General features: G+C 43.9%; 1 protein-coding gene across 2 annotated transcripts in view; it reads left to right on the forward strand.

Annotated features, from left to right (window-relative positions):
* Nucleotides 1-301: 301 nt before the first annotated feature.
* Nucleotides 302-15,271, forward strand: part of LOC306918196 (ras-related protein ralB-A-like) — a 19,184-nt gene continuing 4,214 nt past the window's right edge. The window contains exons 1-6 of one of the 2 annotated variants that reach the window (XM_079531074.1): nt 302-428; nt 4,630-4,751; nt 6,165-6,264; nt 6,432-6,557; nt 9,001-9,209; nt 13,436-13,610. In XM_079531074.1, the coding sequence (XP_079387200.1) occupies nt 6,444-6,557; nt 9,001-9,209; nt 13,436-13,610 (498 nt within the window). In that variant the 5' untranslated portion in view covers nt 302-428; nt 4,630-4,751; nt 6,165-6,264; nt 6,432-6,443. The remainder of the gene's footprint in view (nt 429-4,629; nt 4,752-6,164; nt 6,265-6,431; nt 6,558-9,000; nt 9,210-13,435; nt 13,611-15,271) is intronic. The other variant, XM_079531075.1, reaches the window with a different exon arrangement.

The raw sequence follows: 15,271 nt of genomic DNA on the forward strand, positions 1-15,271 counted from the left end.
TAGAGCCCAGGATCACATTAGATAATTGACACAGGGGTGAAAAATGGGTTACAAAATCGTGGGATAAAAAAGTACAATAAATATCCAAATAGAATCTGTACAGTCTATTTTATACTGCATGTTATATACTGTATGTGTACTATACACTGTATATATATATGTGGATATTGACAGTTTTGTGTGTTGTTGTTTTTACCCCTTGTGTTGTTTTTTATCCAAAACAAACAAAGACAACAAAAGTTTTCTTTTAAAAAAACTTGACAGTTTTATTTTGAAGGACATCACCGGCAGCGCCGCCGGTGTCGCTGTCCGCCGCCTTGATGCTCCTGAGTGTGAGTTGTAAAAGTTGAACTCACTGGACTGCATGCAGAGCGTCCAGCGTCCAGCGTCCAGCGCCCCACACACTGCGCCCAGCGTCCTGAAAACAGGTGAGAAAATGACACTAATATCATCTCTTAAATATCTGTACGTTTCATAAACATGTGTTTCCTACAGAGGTCACTTTTAGTAAAGACTAATGTCCTCTTCCAGTCGACGCTGTTCTGTTGTTGATGTTGATCGACATTCTTTCGCTGCCAATGGCCGCTCTGCCCTTTTAGGCTCCTCGTCCAATCAGAAGTGTTGATCTGGTATATAATATGTTGTGTTTGTACAGTTTGGTCAGCTGGTTGGAGAGGAAACTACTTTTAACATCATACTGTTGACTTGTTCCTCTTTTAGGCTCATATTAGGAGCCCTCTCTCTCTCTCTCTCTGAGTCTGTCTTTCTCTCTCTCTCTCTGTGTCTCTCTCTCTCTGAGTCTGTCTGTCTGTCTCTCTCTCTGTGTCTGTCTGTCTGTCTGTCTGTCTCTCTGTCTCTCTTTCTCTATCTGTGTTTTTTTTAGTTTTAAGTTTTCAAAATGGAGGCTGTTCTTCTGAGCTGCAGTTGTATGCCTGCCTGCCTGCCTGTCTGCCTGTCTGTGTGCCTGCCTGCCTGCCTAGTGCCTGCCTGTCTGCGTGCCTGCATGTCTGCGTGCCTGCCTGCCTGTCTGCCTGTCTGTCTGTCTGTAGGAATTGCTGGCATGTCTTTATTATCAACCTTGATAGGTGTGTGTGTGTGTGTGTGTGTGTGTGTGTGTGTGTGTGTGTGTGTGTGTGTGTGTGTGTGTGTGTGTGTGTGTGTGTGTGTGTGTGTGTGTGTGTGTGTGTGTGTGTGTGTGTGTGTGTGTGTGTGTGTGTGTGTGTGTCACACACCAACACACACCCTTGTTGGTGGTGTGGGTGTTGCCGGCCACACAGGCAAGGGCAAGACATATTTGTTTTGGTACAGGACATTTCAACAACAAGGCAGTTCAAACGTGCTTTACACAAAACATCAAGTGCATTAATACCAAATGACATTAGGATCAGGGCCGGTTCTAGCCCGGTTCTAAAAAAAATGAAATATAACTCGACAGACAAGACCTGCAGTTTTCTGTGAGTTTGTTCCAGAATTGAACTGTGGTGCATACAAATTACTAAATGCTGCTTCCCCAGGTTTTATAAAATTACTAAATGCTACTTCCCCAGGTTTTATAACATTACTAAATGCTGCTTCCCCAGGTTTTATAACATTACTAAATTGCTTCCCCAGGTTGTATCTGTATAGGAGACAGACAGAAAGAAAGCAGACCTTTCTTTCTGTCCCAGATGACCTGACGGGTCTGGAACGGATCAGGTCAGATCGTAAAACAAAGATCGCAATCGTGTTTTTGTCCCTAACACCGTTTCATGCTGCTAACCTATTATTAATTATTCGACCCAACACTGTAGTATTTTGAAATCAGTCATTTGACACACAGCGGGGAGGGAGGGAGGGAGCCAGGATTTTAGAACGACAACAACATTATCAACTCTGAGAGGGCACAACATGTAACCAAATGGACCTGTACGGGTCCATTTGGTTACATGTCGTGCCCGTTTGTCCTTCACCAGCGAGCTGCTCTCAGACCAGTAGCCCTCGTAAAGGTTGGATAGAAGTAACTCTTTTTCCATATCTGCCAACCAACCCCCGCCAGGCTGTTTACTGTGGGCTGGTAATCAGCCGTGTGTGCCTGCGTGCGTGCGTGCATGCATGCGTGCGTGCGTGTGTTGACCTGATAAGGGACACACTTTGTTCCTTATTTGGGGGGAAATCAGTCGATCAATGAAACCTCTTTTGAAGTTCAAACTGCTTATATAAATTCTTTAATGTATACTATACTATAATTCAGAGGTTGGGGTGTTAATATAAGTGTACATACTGTTCACTGTGCTGTAGTTTATATACAGTGATATTTCTACTTTTTGTGGATGTCTTTTTGGAAAAGGGATGCCTGGCCGGTTGTCCCTTTTGATATTTGGATTTCAGGTTGTTGGCAACTCTTGGTGTGGCCAACCTTGGTTTTTGAGGGGCACTAGTTGAGGGGCACTAGGGGAGCTAGTTGAGGGGCACTAGGGGCACTAGTTGAGGGGCACTAGTTGAGGGGTGCTAGTTGAGGGGCACCAGTTGAGGGGCGCCAGTTGAGGGGCGCCAGTTGAGGAGCGCCAGTTGAGGGGCGCCAGTTGAGGGGCGCCAGTTGAGGGGCGCCAGTTGAGGGGCACCAGTTGAGGGGCGCCAGTTGAGGGGCGCCAGTTGAGGGGCGCCAGTTGAGGGGCGCTAGTTGAGGGGCGCTAGTTGAGGGGCTAAGTGTTAATATGTTATCTGGATGAACCTAAGGATCATAAAAAAAATATCTTGAACGATTACTTTTGCAATTTATTTTGGGTCAAATCTTAGATTTAGCTGGATTAGATTAGCCTACACACTCTATACCAGGGGTGGGCAACTGGCAACTGGGGGCCACATGCGGGCGGCCCCCACCTTCACTTAATGTGGGCCCGGGGGCCACATGCGGCCCCCACCTTCACTTAATGTGGGCCCGGGGGCCACATGCGGCCCCCACCTTCACTTAGTGTGGGCCCGGGGGCCACATGCGGCCCCCACCTTCACTTAATGTGGGCCCGGGGGCCACATGCGGCCCCCACCTTCACTTAATGCGCCCCACATGTTAATATCAGAACTGATATAGTATTGATTTCAGCTGTGATTCCAAACCCGCTTTAATTACTTTATGACTAGTATTAAATGTTATTGTCTTTTTGTGTCCAATGCAGTTATGTAAACAGTTCATAAAGTTAATATAACTATAACTAAATACAGCAGCGTAGACCTGCCCTTTGTGTTCCATTCATATAATAACTGATGTTAAAATACAGCAGCGTAGACCTGCCCTTTGTGTTCCATTCATATAATAACTGATGTTAAAATACAGCAGCGTAGACCTGCCCTTTGTGTTCCATTCCTATAATAACTGATGTTAAAATACAGCAGTGTAGACCTGCCCTTTGTGTTCCATTCCTATAATAACTGATGTTAAAATACAGCAGTGTAGACCTTCCCTTTGTGTTCCATTCCTATAATAACTGATGTTAAAATACAGCAGCGTAGACCTGCCCTTTGTGTTCCATTCCTATAATAACTGATGTTAAAATACAGCAGCGTAGACCTTCCCTTTGTGTTCCATTCCTATAATAACTGATGTTAAAATACAGCGGCGTAGACCTGCCCTTCATGTTCCATTCCTATAATAACTGATGTTAAAATACAGCAGCGTAGACCTGCCCCATTGTGTTCCATTCATATAATAACTGATGTTAAAATACAGCAGCGTAGACCTGCCCTTTGTGTTCCATTCATATAATAACTGATGTTAAAATACAGCAGCGTAGACATGCCCTTTGTGTTCCATTCCTATAATAACTGATGTTAAAATACAGCAGTGTAGACCTGCCCTTTGTGTTCCATTCCTATAATAACTGATGTTAAAATACAGCAGCGTAGACCTTCCCTTTGTGTTCCATTCCTATAATAACTGATGTTAAAATACAGCAGCGTAGACCTGCCCTTTGTGTTCCATTCCTATAATAACTGATGTTAAAATACAGCAGCGTAGACCTTCCCTTTGTGTTCCATTCCTATAATAACTGATGTTAAAATACAGCGGCGTAGACCTGCCCTTCATGTTCCATTCCTATAATAACTGATGTTAAAATACAGCAGCGTAGACCTGCCCCATTGTGTTCCATTCCTATAATAACTGATGTTAAAATACAGCAGCGTAGACCTGCCCTTTGTGTTCCATTCCTATAATAACTGATGTTAAAATACAGCAGCGTAGACCTTCCCTTTGTGTTCCATTCCTATAATAACTGATGTTAAAATACAGCAGCGTAGACCTTCCCTTTGTGTTCCATTCCTATAATAACTGATGTTAAAATACAGCAGCGTAGACCTGCCCTTTGTGTTCCATTCCTATAATAACTGATGTTAAAATACAGCGGCGTAGACCTGCCCTTTATGTTCCATTCCTATAATAACTGATGTTAAAATACAGCAGCGTAGACCTGCCCCATTGTGTTCCATTCCTATAATAACTGATGTTAAAATACAGCAGCGTAGACCTGCCCTTTGTGTTCCATTCCTATAATAACTGATGTTAAAATACAGCAGCGTAGACCTGCCCTTTGTGTTCCATTCTTATAAGACAATAATGCTGCTGCTCTGACCAAACTCTTTTCTCTTTTCCTGCAGGAAACCCGGCCTGCGACAGGTCTGCTTGCGAACTTTGTTGCGGGCAGAGCCGGCCTTCCAGTCAGAACAGACACATCTGCAGCTCAGCCCATCAGTCATTCCTAACTGTAGTTCATCCAGAGGTAATTTAGCTTTACGATACGATGCCATATACTTTGTCCCATTTAGAACCGAGGCCAAGTCTTCTAAATCCTAACGGTTTTCTGAAAAACCCTATGTTTCTATGTCAGTGGTGCTCAACCCTTTTCTTTTTTTTATTTATATTTTTAATCCCATGATTTTGTAACTCATTTTTCACCCCTGTGTCAATTATCTAATGTGATCCTGGGCTCTGCACACCCTCCGCCAACCTAGTCCCCATATATGGGGGACTTGGGGAGAGCAACAGACTTGAACTCATGCTTCCTTCATGCCTGAGTGTCCAAGTTGCTCCTTTACACCTGACAGGGGGGAGTTTCCCTGGTTGGACGTGGCGCGTGGAAGGAACACGTTATTCCAACCAGTTCCTTTCCCCTCCATCAGGCGCCCCGGCTGGCCAGGGGGAGGCAGTTTAGAGACCGGGATTACTGCATGTTTTTGTGAGGGTACCTACCCTCACAAAAACCCTTTCAACATTTGAAACCCTACTCAACATTTATAACATCAGTTTCTACATGCTGGGGACCCCTACTCAACATTTCTAACATCAGTTTCTACATGCTGGGGACCCCTACTCAACATTTATAACATCAGTTTCTACATGCTGGGGACCCCTACTCAACATTTATAACATCAGTTTCTACATGCTGGGGACCCCTACTCAACATTTCTAACATCAGTTTCTACATGCTGGGGACCCCTACTCAACATTTCTAACATCAGTTTCTACATGCTGGGGACCCCTACTCAACATTTCTAACATCAGTTTCTACATGCTGGGGACCCCTACTCAACATTTATAACATCAGTTTCTACATGCTGGGGACCCCTACTCAACATTTATAACATCAGTTTCTACATTCTGGGGACCCCTACTCAACATTTATAACATCAGTTTCTACATGCTGGGGACCCCTACTCAACATTTATAACATCAGTTTCTACATGCTGGGGACCCCTACACAACATTTATAACGTCAAACGTTGGTGTACTTGATTGATTGATTGAACAATGTATTAACAGTTTGCAGAATTACAGTACATTTCAAGCACAAACTCAATACAAAGGCTGTTAACTGTGAGTGGACGACCCAATTAAGCATTACACTTGTTTCCAATAGGGTCCACCATGTTCAATTCATCAAAAACATTTAGAGACGTACAAATAGACACTTCTATATAGACAAAGGACAGAACAGGAATTCATCACTCAACATGTCCGGGTTCACATTCTGGCTACTAGACTATTACAGTTGCCATTACACTAAAGTTGGATATTATTACATCCATCAAATTGTCAGCCACACTAATCCTCATTTCCGTGTGCGTGTGCGTGTGCGTGTGCGTGTGCGTGTGTGTGTGTGTGTGTGTGTGTGTGTTCCTCCTACATTCCAAAGGCTCTCGTCAAGTGCTGGCTGGGCCGAGAGGAGAGACCAGACCTGCCAGGCCGAGGGGCTGACAGTACACAGAGAGGAGATACCGAGGGAGGGCTGTAAGGTAGGCTAAAATCAAACGCACCTTGTGCAGATTCTTGCTATTGTTCTGTTCATTCGTGGAAACTGTCTCCTGCTCAGAACCGTCTGTCCACTATACTGTTCTGTTGATTCATGGAAACTGTGTCCTGCTCAGAACTTACTGTTCTGTTGATGTGTTACTTCTTAAAGGTATTTTCCAACATGGCCTCCGGGAAGAACAAGAGCCAGAGCTCTCTGGTCCTCCACAAGGTGATCATGGTGGGCAGCGGAGGAGTTGGGAAGTCTGCACTCACCCTGCAGTTCATGTACGATGAGGTGAGTTCGCCCTGCAGTTCATGTACGATGAGGTGAGTTTACCCTGCAGTTCATGTACGATGAGGTGAGTTCACCCTGCAGTTCATGTACGATGAGGTGAGTCTGCACTCACCCTGCAGTTCATGTACGATGAGGTGAGTTCACCCTGCAGTTCATGTACGATGAGGTGAGTTCACCCTGCAGTTCATGTACGATGAGGTGAGTCTGCACTCACCCTGCAGTTCATGTACGATGAGGTGAGTTGATCACCCTGCAGTTCATGTACGATGAGGTGAGTTGATCACCCTGCAGTTCATGTACGATGAGGTGAGTTGATCATGGTGAGGTGAGGTGATCATGGTGAGGTGAGTTGATCACCCTGCAGTTCATGTACGATGAGGTGAGTTGATCACCCTGCAGTTCATGTACGATGAGGTGAGTTGATCACCCTGCAGTTCATGTACGATGAGGTGAGTTGATCACCCTGCAGTTCATGTACGATGAGGTGAGTCTGCACTCACCCTGCAGTTCATGTACGATGAGGTGAGTGCACTCACCCTGCAGTTCATGTACGATGAGGTGAGTCTGCACTCACCCTGCAGTTCATGTACGATGAGGTGAGTCTGCACTCACCCTGCAGTTCATGTACGATGAGGTGAGTCTGCACTCACCCTGCAGTTCATGTACGATTTGGTGAGTTGATCATGGTGAGGTGAGGTGATCATGGTGAGGTGAGTTGATCATGGTGAGTGCTCAACTTCGAGCAGTTGTGGCGTGGGTGTTCAGAGATGCGGAGACAGGATGGGTCCCTATAGAACAAAAGAAGATCAAAATAAATAATATATGGGTTAAACATACATTGAAAATGTGGGTTTCAGTGCAAAAACAGCTAAAGATAGCCACGGCCCTATCAAGAGCCATGACTATTGTAGGCAACATAGAATTTATTCCATCTATATGGGACGGAGCATATAAAAGATGGGCGGAAAGGGATTTGATTACAATCAACCAATTGTTTGATGGTAATATATTTAAATCTTTCTTACAACTCCAACAGAGGTATGCCCTGCCACCAACAGATTTATATAGATATTTACACATCAGAAACTATATTACAAGAAATAAAGATTGGGACGCAATTAAAAGAATACCGAACAATATGGAGCAACATTCTATTGACATCTCTGAACACCCAACACCAACAAAAAAACAAGTATCACTTATATATAAAAAATCACACCCGTGTGAACTGAGTGGTGTAAGGCCTGTCTGACGTAATGAAATCATGTCTGACGTAATGAAATCACACCCGGGTGAACAGGGTGAACATAGCAACCATGCAAATTTTTTCGGCACTAACAAAGCTAGTTGTAGGAGTGGTTTACACCACTCAAAAAAATGAAGGTTAGATATGTCAGATAATACACTTCATATCAAGGGAAAATGGGGAAATGGAGTTGAACATTGTGATAGAGGATGATACATGTTCTGGCTGTCATGGAGGACTACAGAGTCATGGAGGACTACAGAGCCAAGTATGGAAAGAATTTGACTGGAAAGCTAAAATGAGGCTCTTTAGGACCCCTCTGACAGCCAGTCCATATAAGCCCAACTCTACTGATAAATGTTGGAGAAACTGTGATTGGTGACCATACACATACACATGACCATACACATATATTTTGGGACTGCCCAAAAATACAGACTTATTGGAAAAAGGTAAAAATAGAATTTAGATAAAATCTTTAAAAAAGATATTCCACTGAACTCAAGATCATCTTTATTAGATATGAACAAGTGTTCACGAATGACCATGGTATAATACATATTCTATTAATAGTAGCAAGACAACTTGTGACACTTAATTGGATGAAACCCAACCCACCTACTATTGATCAGTGGCTACAAAAAGTTAAACAAATATATAAGATGGAATATATGACAGCCCAGTTACAAATTAAGCTCCCTAACTTCAAAAGGAGATGGGAGTTGGTGGCAGAATATCTGGAAGCAGATTCTACAAATAGAAACGCTGCCCAGACACCCTAAATTAAAACCTCCCAGTGAAAAGTAAAGGTTTACCCCCAAGGCACTCGCAAGGCAAACAATACTATACTATAATATACTATAATATATTATGTATTTTGGTTTTTTGTTTTTGTTTTTTCTTTCCCCTTTTTCTTGTAATGTCACTTTATTTATTTTTACACTTAAAAGAAAAAGAAAAAAAAAAGAAATTAAGTGAGAGAAAATGGAACATGTATTGTAAAATGAAATGAAATTGCCTGTAAATGATTATATAATGGCAATAAACATTTTTTTTTAAAAAGCACCTTATTTTAATCTCTGTGTCCGCATCCCTCTCTCTCCGTCCGTGTCTGTCTCTCTGTCTCCTCTCTCTCTCTCTCTCTCTCTCTCTCTCTCCCCCCCTCCCTCCCCCCCCCCCCCCCCCCCCCCGGTCCAGTTCGTGGAGGACTACGAGCCCACCAAGGCGGACAGCTACAGGAAGAAGGTGGTCCTGGACGGGGAGGAGGTCCAGATCGACATCCTGGACACGGCGGGCCAGGAGGACTACGCCGCCATCCGGGACAACTACTTTCGCAGCGGGGAGGGCTTCCTGCTGGTGTTCTCCATCACGGAGCAGGAGAGCTTCAGCGCCACCCTGGAGTTCAGGTGAGGAGGAGAAGTTCTGCTTTTCTTTTGATTGATTGAAGTATTTATTAACTGGCTTATGGCCAGCCTAATTAACAGTGGATTGTGCCTTCTGCCTACACTATTCATATGTTTAATTCGTCATTTTAATGCCAATAGAAAAATCTGTGACACTACATCTCTTTCTCACACGGCAATCCTATAGTATTATACCCAGTCCTGATGGTGGCGGTAACGTCACCATTATGCCGATTTTGACCAAATAGAGCGGTGACATCTTCCGAACAATAACATCCGGTAGTAGCTTTATTTTTTTAAATATTTGTTTTATGGAGGGACAGACAGTAGGCTGACAGGAAATGGGGAGAGAGATGGGGGGGAGGGGGGAAGACATGCAGTAAAGGCCGTCGGGATCGGGAGTCGAACCCGCTGCACACTGCCAGACTGGATTACCAGCCAAGGTGCCTGGACCGCTGAGCCACGGCCCAGCATTACGTTATGCTTTAGCTATTGAAAAATAGCAGATCTACAAGCTCACTCGTCTGCTGTTTTTTGAAAAATCTACGAGCTTGTAGGTCTGCTATTTTTGAAAAAAACGTGAAAATGTGGCGCAAATCTTTGAATATATATTCTTTCAGTGCAAACGTTTTTAACTCAAATCTTTGCTTCTGGGTGGAGGGGGGAGGGGGGTCCCTGGAACTACATATTTTTCACCCCTTTTGGTGTTTTAAAGCAATATGTTATACTTTAGCTATTGAAAAATAGCAGATCTACAAGCTCATAGCGCGCCACCAAGTGGCACGCTACGAGCTTGTAGGTCTGCTATTTTTGAAAAAGTCGTAAAAATGCGGTACAAATATTTGAATATATATTCTTTCAGAGCCAACGTTTGTTTTATTTCGACGTCGGGCCTAAATGGGTACAATGAGTTTATTCTTCATAGGCGTAACTGATGGTCTTTGTGACCCAAACATCACAGCGAATAAATGGTCATACAGTCTGTTAGCGGCCATGTGTCCCTTAGAGTATATATGAATAGAGACGGCACCAGGTTTCTCCTCCTTAGAGTATATATGAATAGAGACGGCACCGGGTTTCTCCTCCTTAGAGTATATATGAATAGAGACGGCACCGGGTTTCTCCTCCTTAGAGTATATATGAATAGAGACGGCACCAGGTTTCTCCTCCTTAGAGTATATATGAATAGAGACGGCACCAGGTTTCTCCTCCTTAGAGTATATATGAATAGAGACGGCACCGGGTTTCTCCTCCTTAGAGTATATATGAATAGAGACGGCACCGGGTTTCTCCTCCTTAGAGTATATATGAATAGAGACGGCACCGGGTTTCTCCTCCTTAGAGTATATATGAATAGAGACGGCACCGGGTTTCTCCTCCCTTAGAGTATATATGAATAGAGACGGCACCGGGTTTCTCCTCCTTAGAGTATATATGAATAGAGACGGCACCGGGTTTCTCCTCCTTAGAGTATATATGAATAGAGACGGCACCGGGTTTCTCCTCCTTAGAGTATATATGAATAGAGACGGCACCGGGTTTCTCCTCCTTAGAGTATATATGAATAGAGACGGCACCGGGTTTCTCCTCCCTTAGAGTATATATGAATAGAGACGGCACCAGGTTTCTCCTCCTTAGAGTATATATGAATAGAGACGGCACCAGGTTTCTCCTCCTTAGAGTATATATGAATAGAGACGGCACCGGGTTTCTCCTCCTTAGAGTATATATGAATAGAGACAGCACCAGGTTTCTCCTCCCTTAGAGTATATATGAATAGAGACTGCACCGGGTTTCTCCTCCTTAGAGTATATATGAATAGAGACAGCACCAGGTTTCTCCTCCCATCCACTTGCATTAACCCATTTTGACCTGAGATCAGATTCTAAAAATGTCTTCTACATCCCGACAGTTTTCTGAAAAGGCTATGTTTCTATGTCAGTCGTTCTTTGATTTTTCAAAAATAGCAGACCTACAAGCTCATAGCGCGCGCTACGAGCTTGTAGATCTGCTATTTTTCAATAGCTAAACCATAACATAATGCTAACACCAAAAGGGGTTCCCACCCAAAATGGGTTAAGTTGCTCAAAAGCGCATGAGGCGATTTCACTCCTCCTTCCGGGTAGGAACAGAGTGCATTCTGGGATGGATTGGGCCCAAACACATGAACGCGGTGCTGGCCGTTGACTATCATTGCACACGTTCACGTGCGTTCACGTATGAAACGGCGTTCACGTGTCACCATGAACGTGCGCAATGTATAGTCAACGGACCAGCGCGTTCATGTGTTTGGGCCAGTGCTGCAATACCAAATTCGGCCACTTTGTCCATTTGGCCTCAGGGTTTCCTCCGGGTGCCGTCTCTATTCATATATACTCTAAGGTGCGTCCATGCAAGTTATGTGCGCTCGTGTACTGTGTGTCTGTTGGTGTGGGACTCATTTGTGACGAAGATAAGTCATTGATTTTTTTTTTTTTTTTTTTCATATCATATGAAAGCAGGGAATCATCATAGCTTCAAATTGACATATTGGTTGTTCAGTTTGACCCGCCAGTTTTGGAGGTATGGCTTATAGAGTAATGTCTTGCAGAGAAACAGCGAGTTGAGAAAACAGGCTTGAAAGGTTCACTTCTGTGCTATTAACCTATTTTGGATAAAAAACAAAACAAAAAAAACTGTTTTTCTCCTCTCCTGAACAGTTAGTCTTGCCGCCATGACTGTCTCAAAAAGAGTCGCATTTTGTCTGACAGTGCATGTGAGAATTAAAGGGATAGTTCAGATTTTTTGAACTTAAGCTGTATGAAATACTTGCCATTAATATAGTGGTTGCAACTGTATTAATTGATTGCCCGAGTCCCGTGGTGGGAGTTCTGCTCTGGTTTTGGTCAATATTAAGTAGTTCCGGTCATTTTGTGGGGGGCACTGGGGCCACGCAGTAAAAGTAGATGAATCCACAAAACGAACGTAATTTGTATTGTTGACCTATTTCTAAAATATTAGCGCGACTTTCGTTCAACTTTGACCCCTCTATCACATGGAACTATTTTTTGGGCGTAGTGATATGGACACAAAAAACATAGTTCTGTGTGATAGAGGGGTAAAAAAAGAACGAAAGTTGCACTAATATTTTAGAAATAGGTCAACAATACAAATTACGTTAGTTTTGTGGATTAATTTACTTTTACTGCGGGCAATCAATTAATACAGTTGCAACCACTATATTAATGGGAAGTATTTCATACAACTTAAGTTAAAAAAATCTGAACTATCCCTTTAAGCAATATTACACGAGAGGGTGTGGTTTAACGTGATTATTGCCACGGCAGTGATGCGGTCAGACGAGTTCAGCAAGCATCACTGAAGTGGCAATAATCACGTTAAACCACACCCTCTCGTGTAATATTGCAATTACACAACAGTTACCCTTAAAACTAAGAAAATCGCTGAAAAAACATATTTTTTAATGACAGATGTAGCCACTATACGACCACAAATGTCCCAAGAAACTAGCTAGCCTAGCCACCCAGTCTGCTGCTGCTCTGGGAGAACAGAAACTAGCTAGCCTAGCCACCCAGTCTGCTGCTCTCTGGGAGAACAGAAACTAGCTAGCCTAGCCACCCAGTCTGCTGCTCTCTGGGAGAACAGAAACTAGCTAGCCTAGCCACCCAGTCTGCTGCTCTCTGGGAGAACAGAAACTAGCTAGCCTAGCCACCCAGTCTGCTGCTCTCTGGGAGAACAGAAACTAGCTAGCCTAGCCACCCAGTCTGCTGCTGCTCTGGGAGAACAGAAACTAGCTAGCCTAGCCACCCAGTCTGCTGCTCTCTGGGAGAACAGAAACTAGCTAGCCTAGCCACCCAGTCTGCTGCTGCTCTGGGAGAACAGAAACTAGCTAGCCTAGCCACCCAGTCTGCTGCTCTCTGGGAGAACAGAAACTAGCTAGCCTAGCCACCCAGTCTGCTGCTCTCTGGGAGAACAGAAACTAGCTAGCCTAGCCACCCAGTCTGCTGCTCTCTGGGAGAACAGAAACTAGCTAGCCTAGCCACCCAGTCTGCTGCGCTCTGGGAGAACAGAGCAGCTGAATTCTTTGTTTTGATTAGGTGTGGAGTGGTGCTCATTTGAACCACGGCTAGAAGCCGTTTCAACCAATCAGATTGCTTCCTCGAAACGACCTGTGGTATAATTCCTCTTGACTGTGTGCGTGTGTGTGCGTGTGTGCGTGTCTGTCTCAGGGAGCAGATCCTGCGTGTGAAGGAGGAGGAGGGCATTCCTCTCCTCCTCGTGGGGAACAAGTCGGACCTGGAGGATCGGCGGCAGGTGTCGGCCGACGAGGTGACGGGCCGCGCCGCCGACTGGGGCGTCCAGTACGTGGAGACGTCGGCCAAGACGCGCGCCAACGTGGACAAGGTACAGCGACCTTTAAACCCATTCAGGCCTGAGATCAGATTCTAAAAATGTCTTCTACATCCTGACAGTTTTCTGAAAAAGCTGTTTCTATGTCAGTGGTTCTTCGATTTTTCAAAAATAGCAGACCTACAAGCTCGTTGCGCGCCACCGAGTGGTGTGCTATGAGCTTGTAGATCTGCTATTTTTCAACAGCTAAAGCATAACATAATGCTAACACCAAAAGGGGTTCCCGCCCAGAATGGCTTAAAGATGGAGTGCCATGATTTTTTCCCACCCTAAACACATGATACATACATGATCATCAGGTATTATTTTAATATAAGGAGGAAGATTTTTTTTCAAAAAAGTGTACAGTATTTGTTAAAATGTCGTTTTTATGTGGGCACGCCCACCAGTTCATTAAGTATGCCTGGTGGGTGGTGATGGGTGGTGATCCACCTGAACTGAAGCCACACCCACAGCTGTAGTTGTATGATAAAAGGGGATGGGTTAGGGGAGGGGCTGATAGTGTGATGTCACTATATTACCGTTTTTTTCCCATTGGCACGTTTGACTGTCAAGGGTTCAGCCTCCAGGAAGAAACCCTTAATACAGTAAGGACATTTTATCAGGTATTTGACCAATCTGGGAACTAAATCGTTACCAAGAAATGTCTTCACCAATGTGTTTCTCACCTCATCATATCCACTAAGACATCTACATCCCTTACTTTAAAATCCCCCAAATCTCCAATGTGGTTGGGCGGAGGTCTTTCTGCTACAAAGCCCCATTCGATTGGAACAACCTCCCTCTATCTCTTAGATCCATTTCATCATTTAGTATCTTCAGGACCTCCTTACTTTCACATCTAGACTCAACTTGTCTATGCTTCTAACCTGACTGTAACCAATTATGACACTGAAATATTTGCACTGTGACCTTATCTCCATTTTGTATTATGTGGTGGTTGGTGGTGTAGGTGGAAGATGGTGCATCTCAAGGGGCTTCAATAAAATAATAATTATAATAATATAATAATAATTCCCTTCAATAAAAATCTGAAATGTATTTATTCTAAAGGTGTCTAATAACTGTGTGTCTAATAAATGTACTAAAAGTTTGAAATTCAACTCCCGTGGAAATTTGAGTTATTAGCATAATATATTAATGTTAGCCAATTAGGATCGAATATGAAATTTCGGACAGATCCGTCGAACACATGACTAGAGATAGTGTGTAACGATTTGCGGAATTTTTGGACAGAATCTGGAGGAGTAATATCAAAAAAATGTTTTTTCAATAGTCGGCCTCCTGGTGGCGCTATAACAGGTCGTTCTGGAAATTTTGGGGCAGAGGTTCATCGTTGGCATCCAGGGAGTGTGTGTGCAAAATTTGGCATCGACCGGGATAACGGTGCCGGAGATTAGCTGGTAACGGACGGACGGACGGACACACACACACACACACACACACACAGAGTGCAAAACATACTCTCTCCCCATGCCTTCGGCCTGGTGGAGACAATATGAAACCAATGATCTTTGTAGCCTGTGTGTATCGGGTCTGGATGGCATCTTGGTGAACTCTTGCAGTGTGTGATGCCTAGTCGGCGACCAATCGTTTAGTGTGAAATTAAAGCCACAACGATATAATGACAGACGATTTAAATAAAAAGTCTCCTG

This window comes from Electrona antarctica (assembly GCF_951216825.1).
Source record: "Electrona antarctica genome assembly, contig: scaffold_148, whole genome shotgun sequence".
Classification (NCBI taxonomy): domain Eukaryota; kingdom Metazoa; phylum Chordata; class Actinopteri; order Myctophiformes; family Myctophidae; genus Electrona; species Electrona antarctica.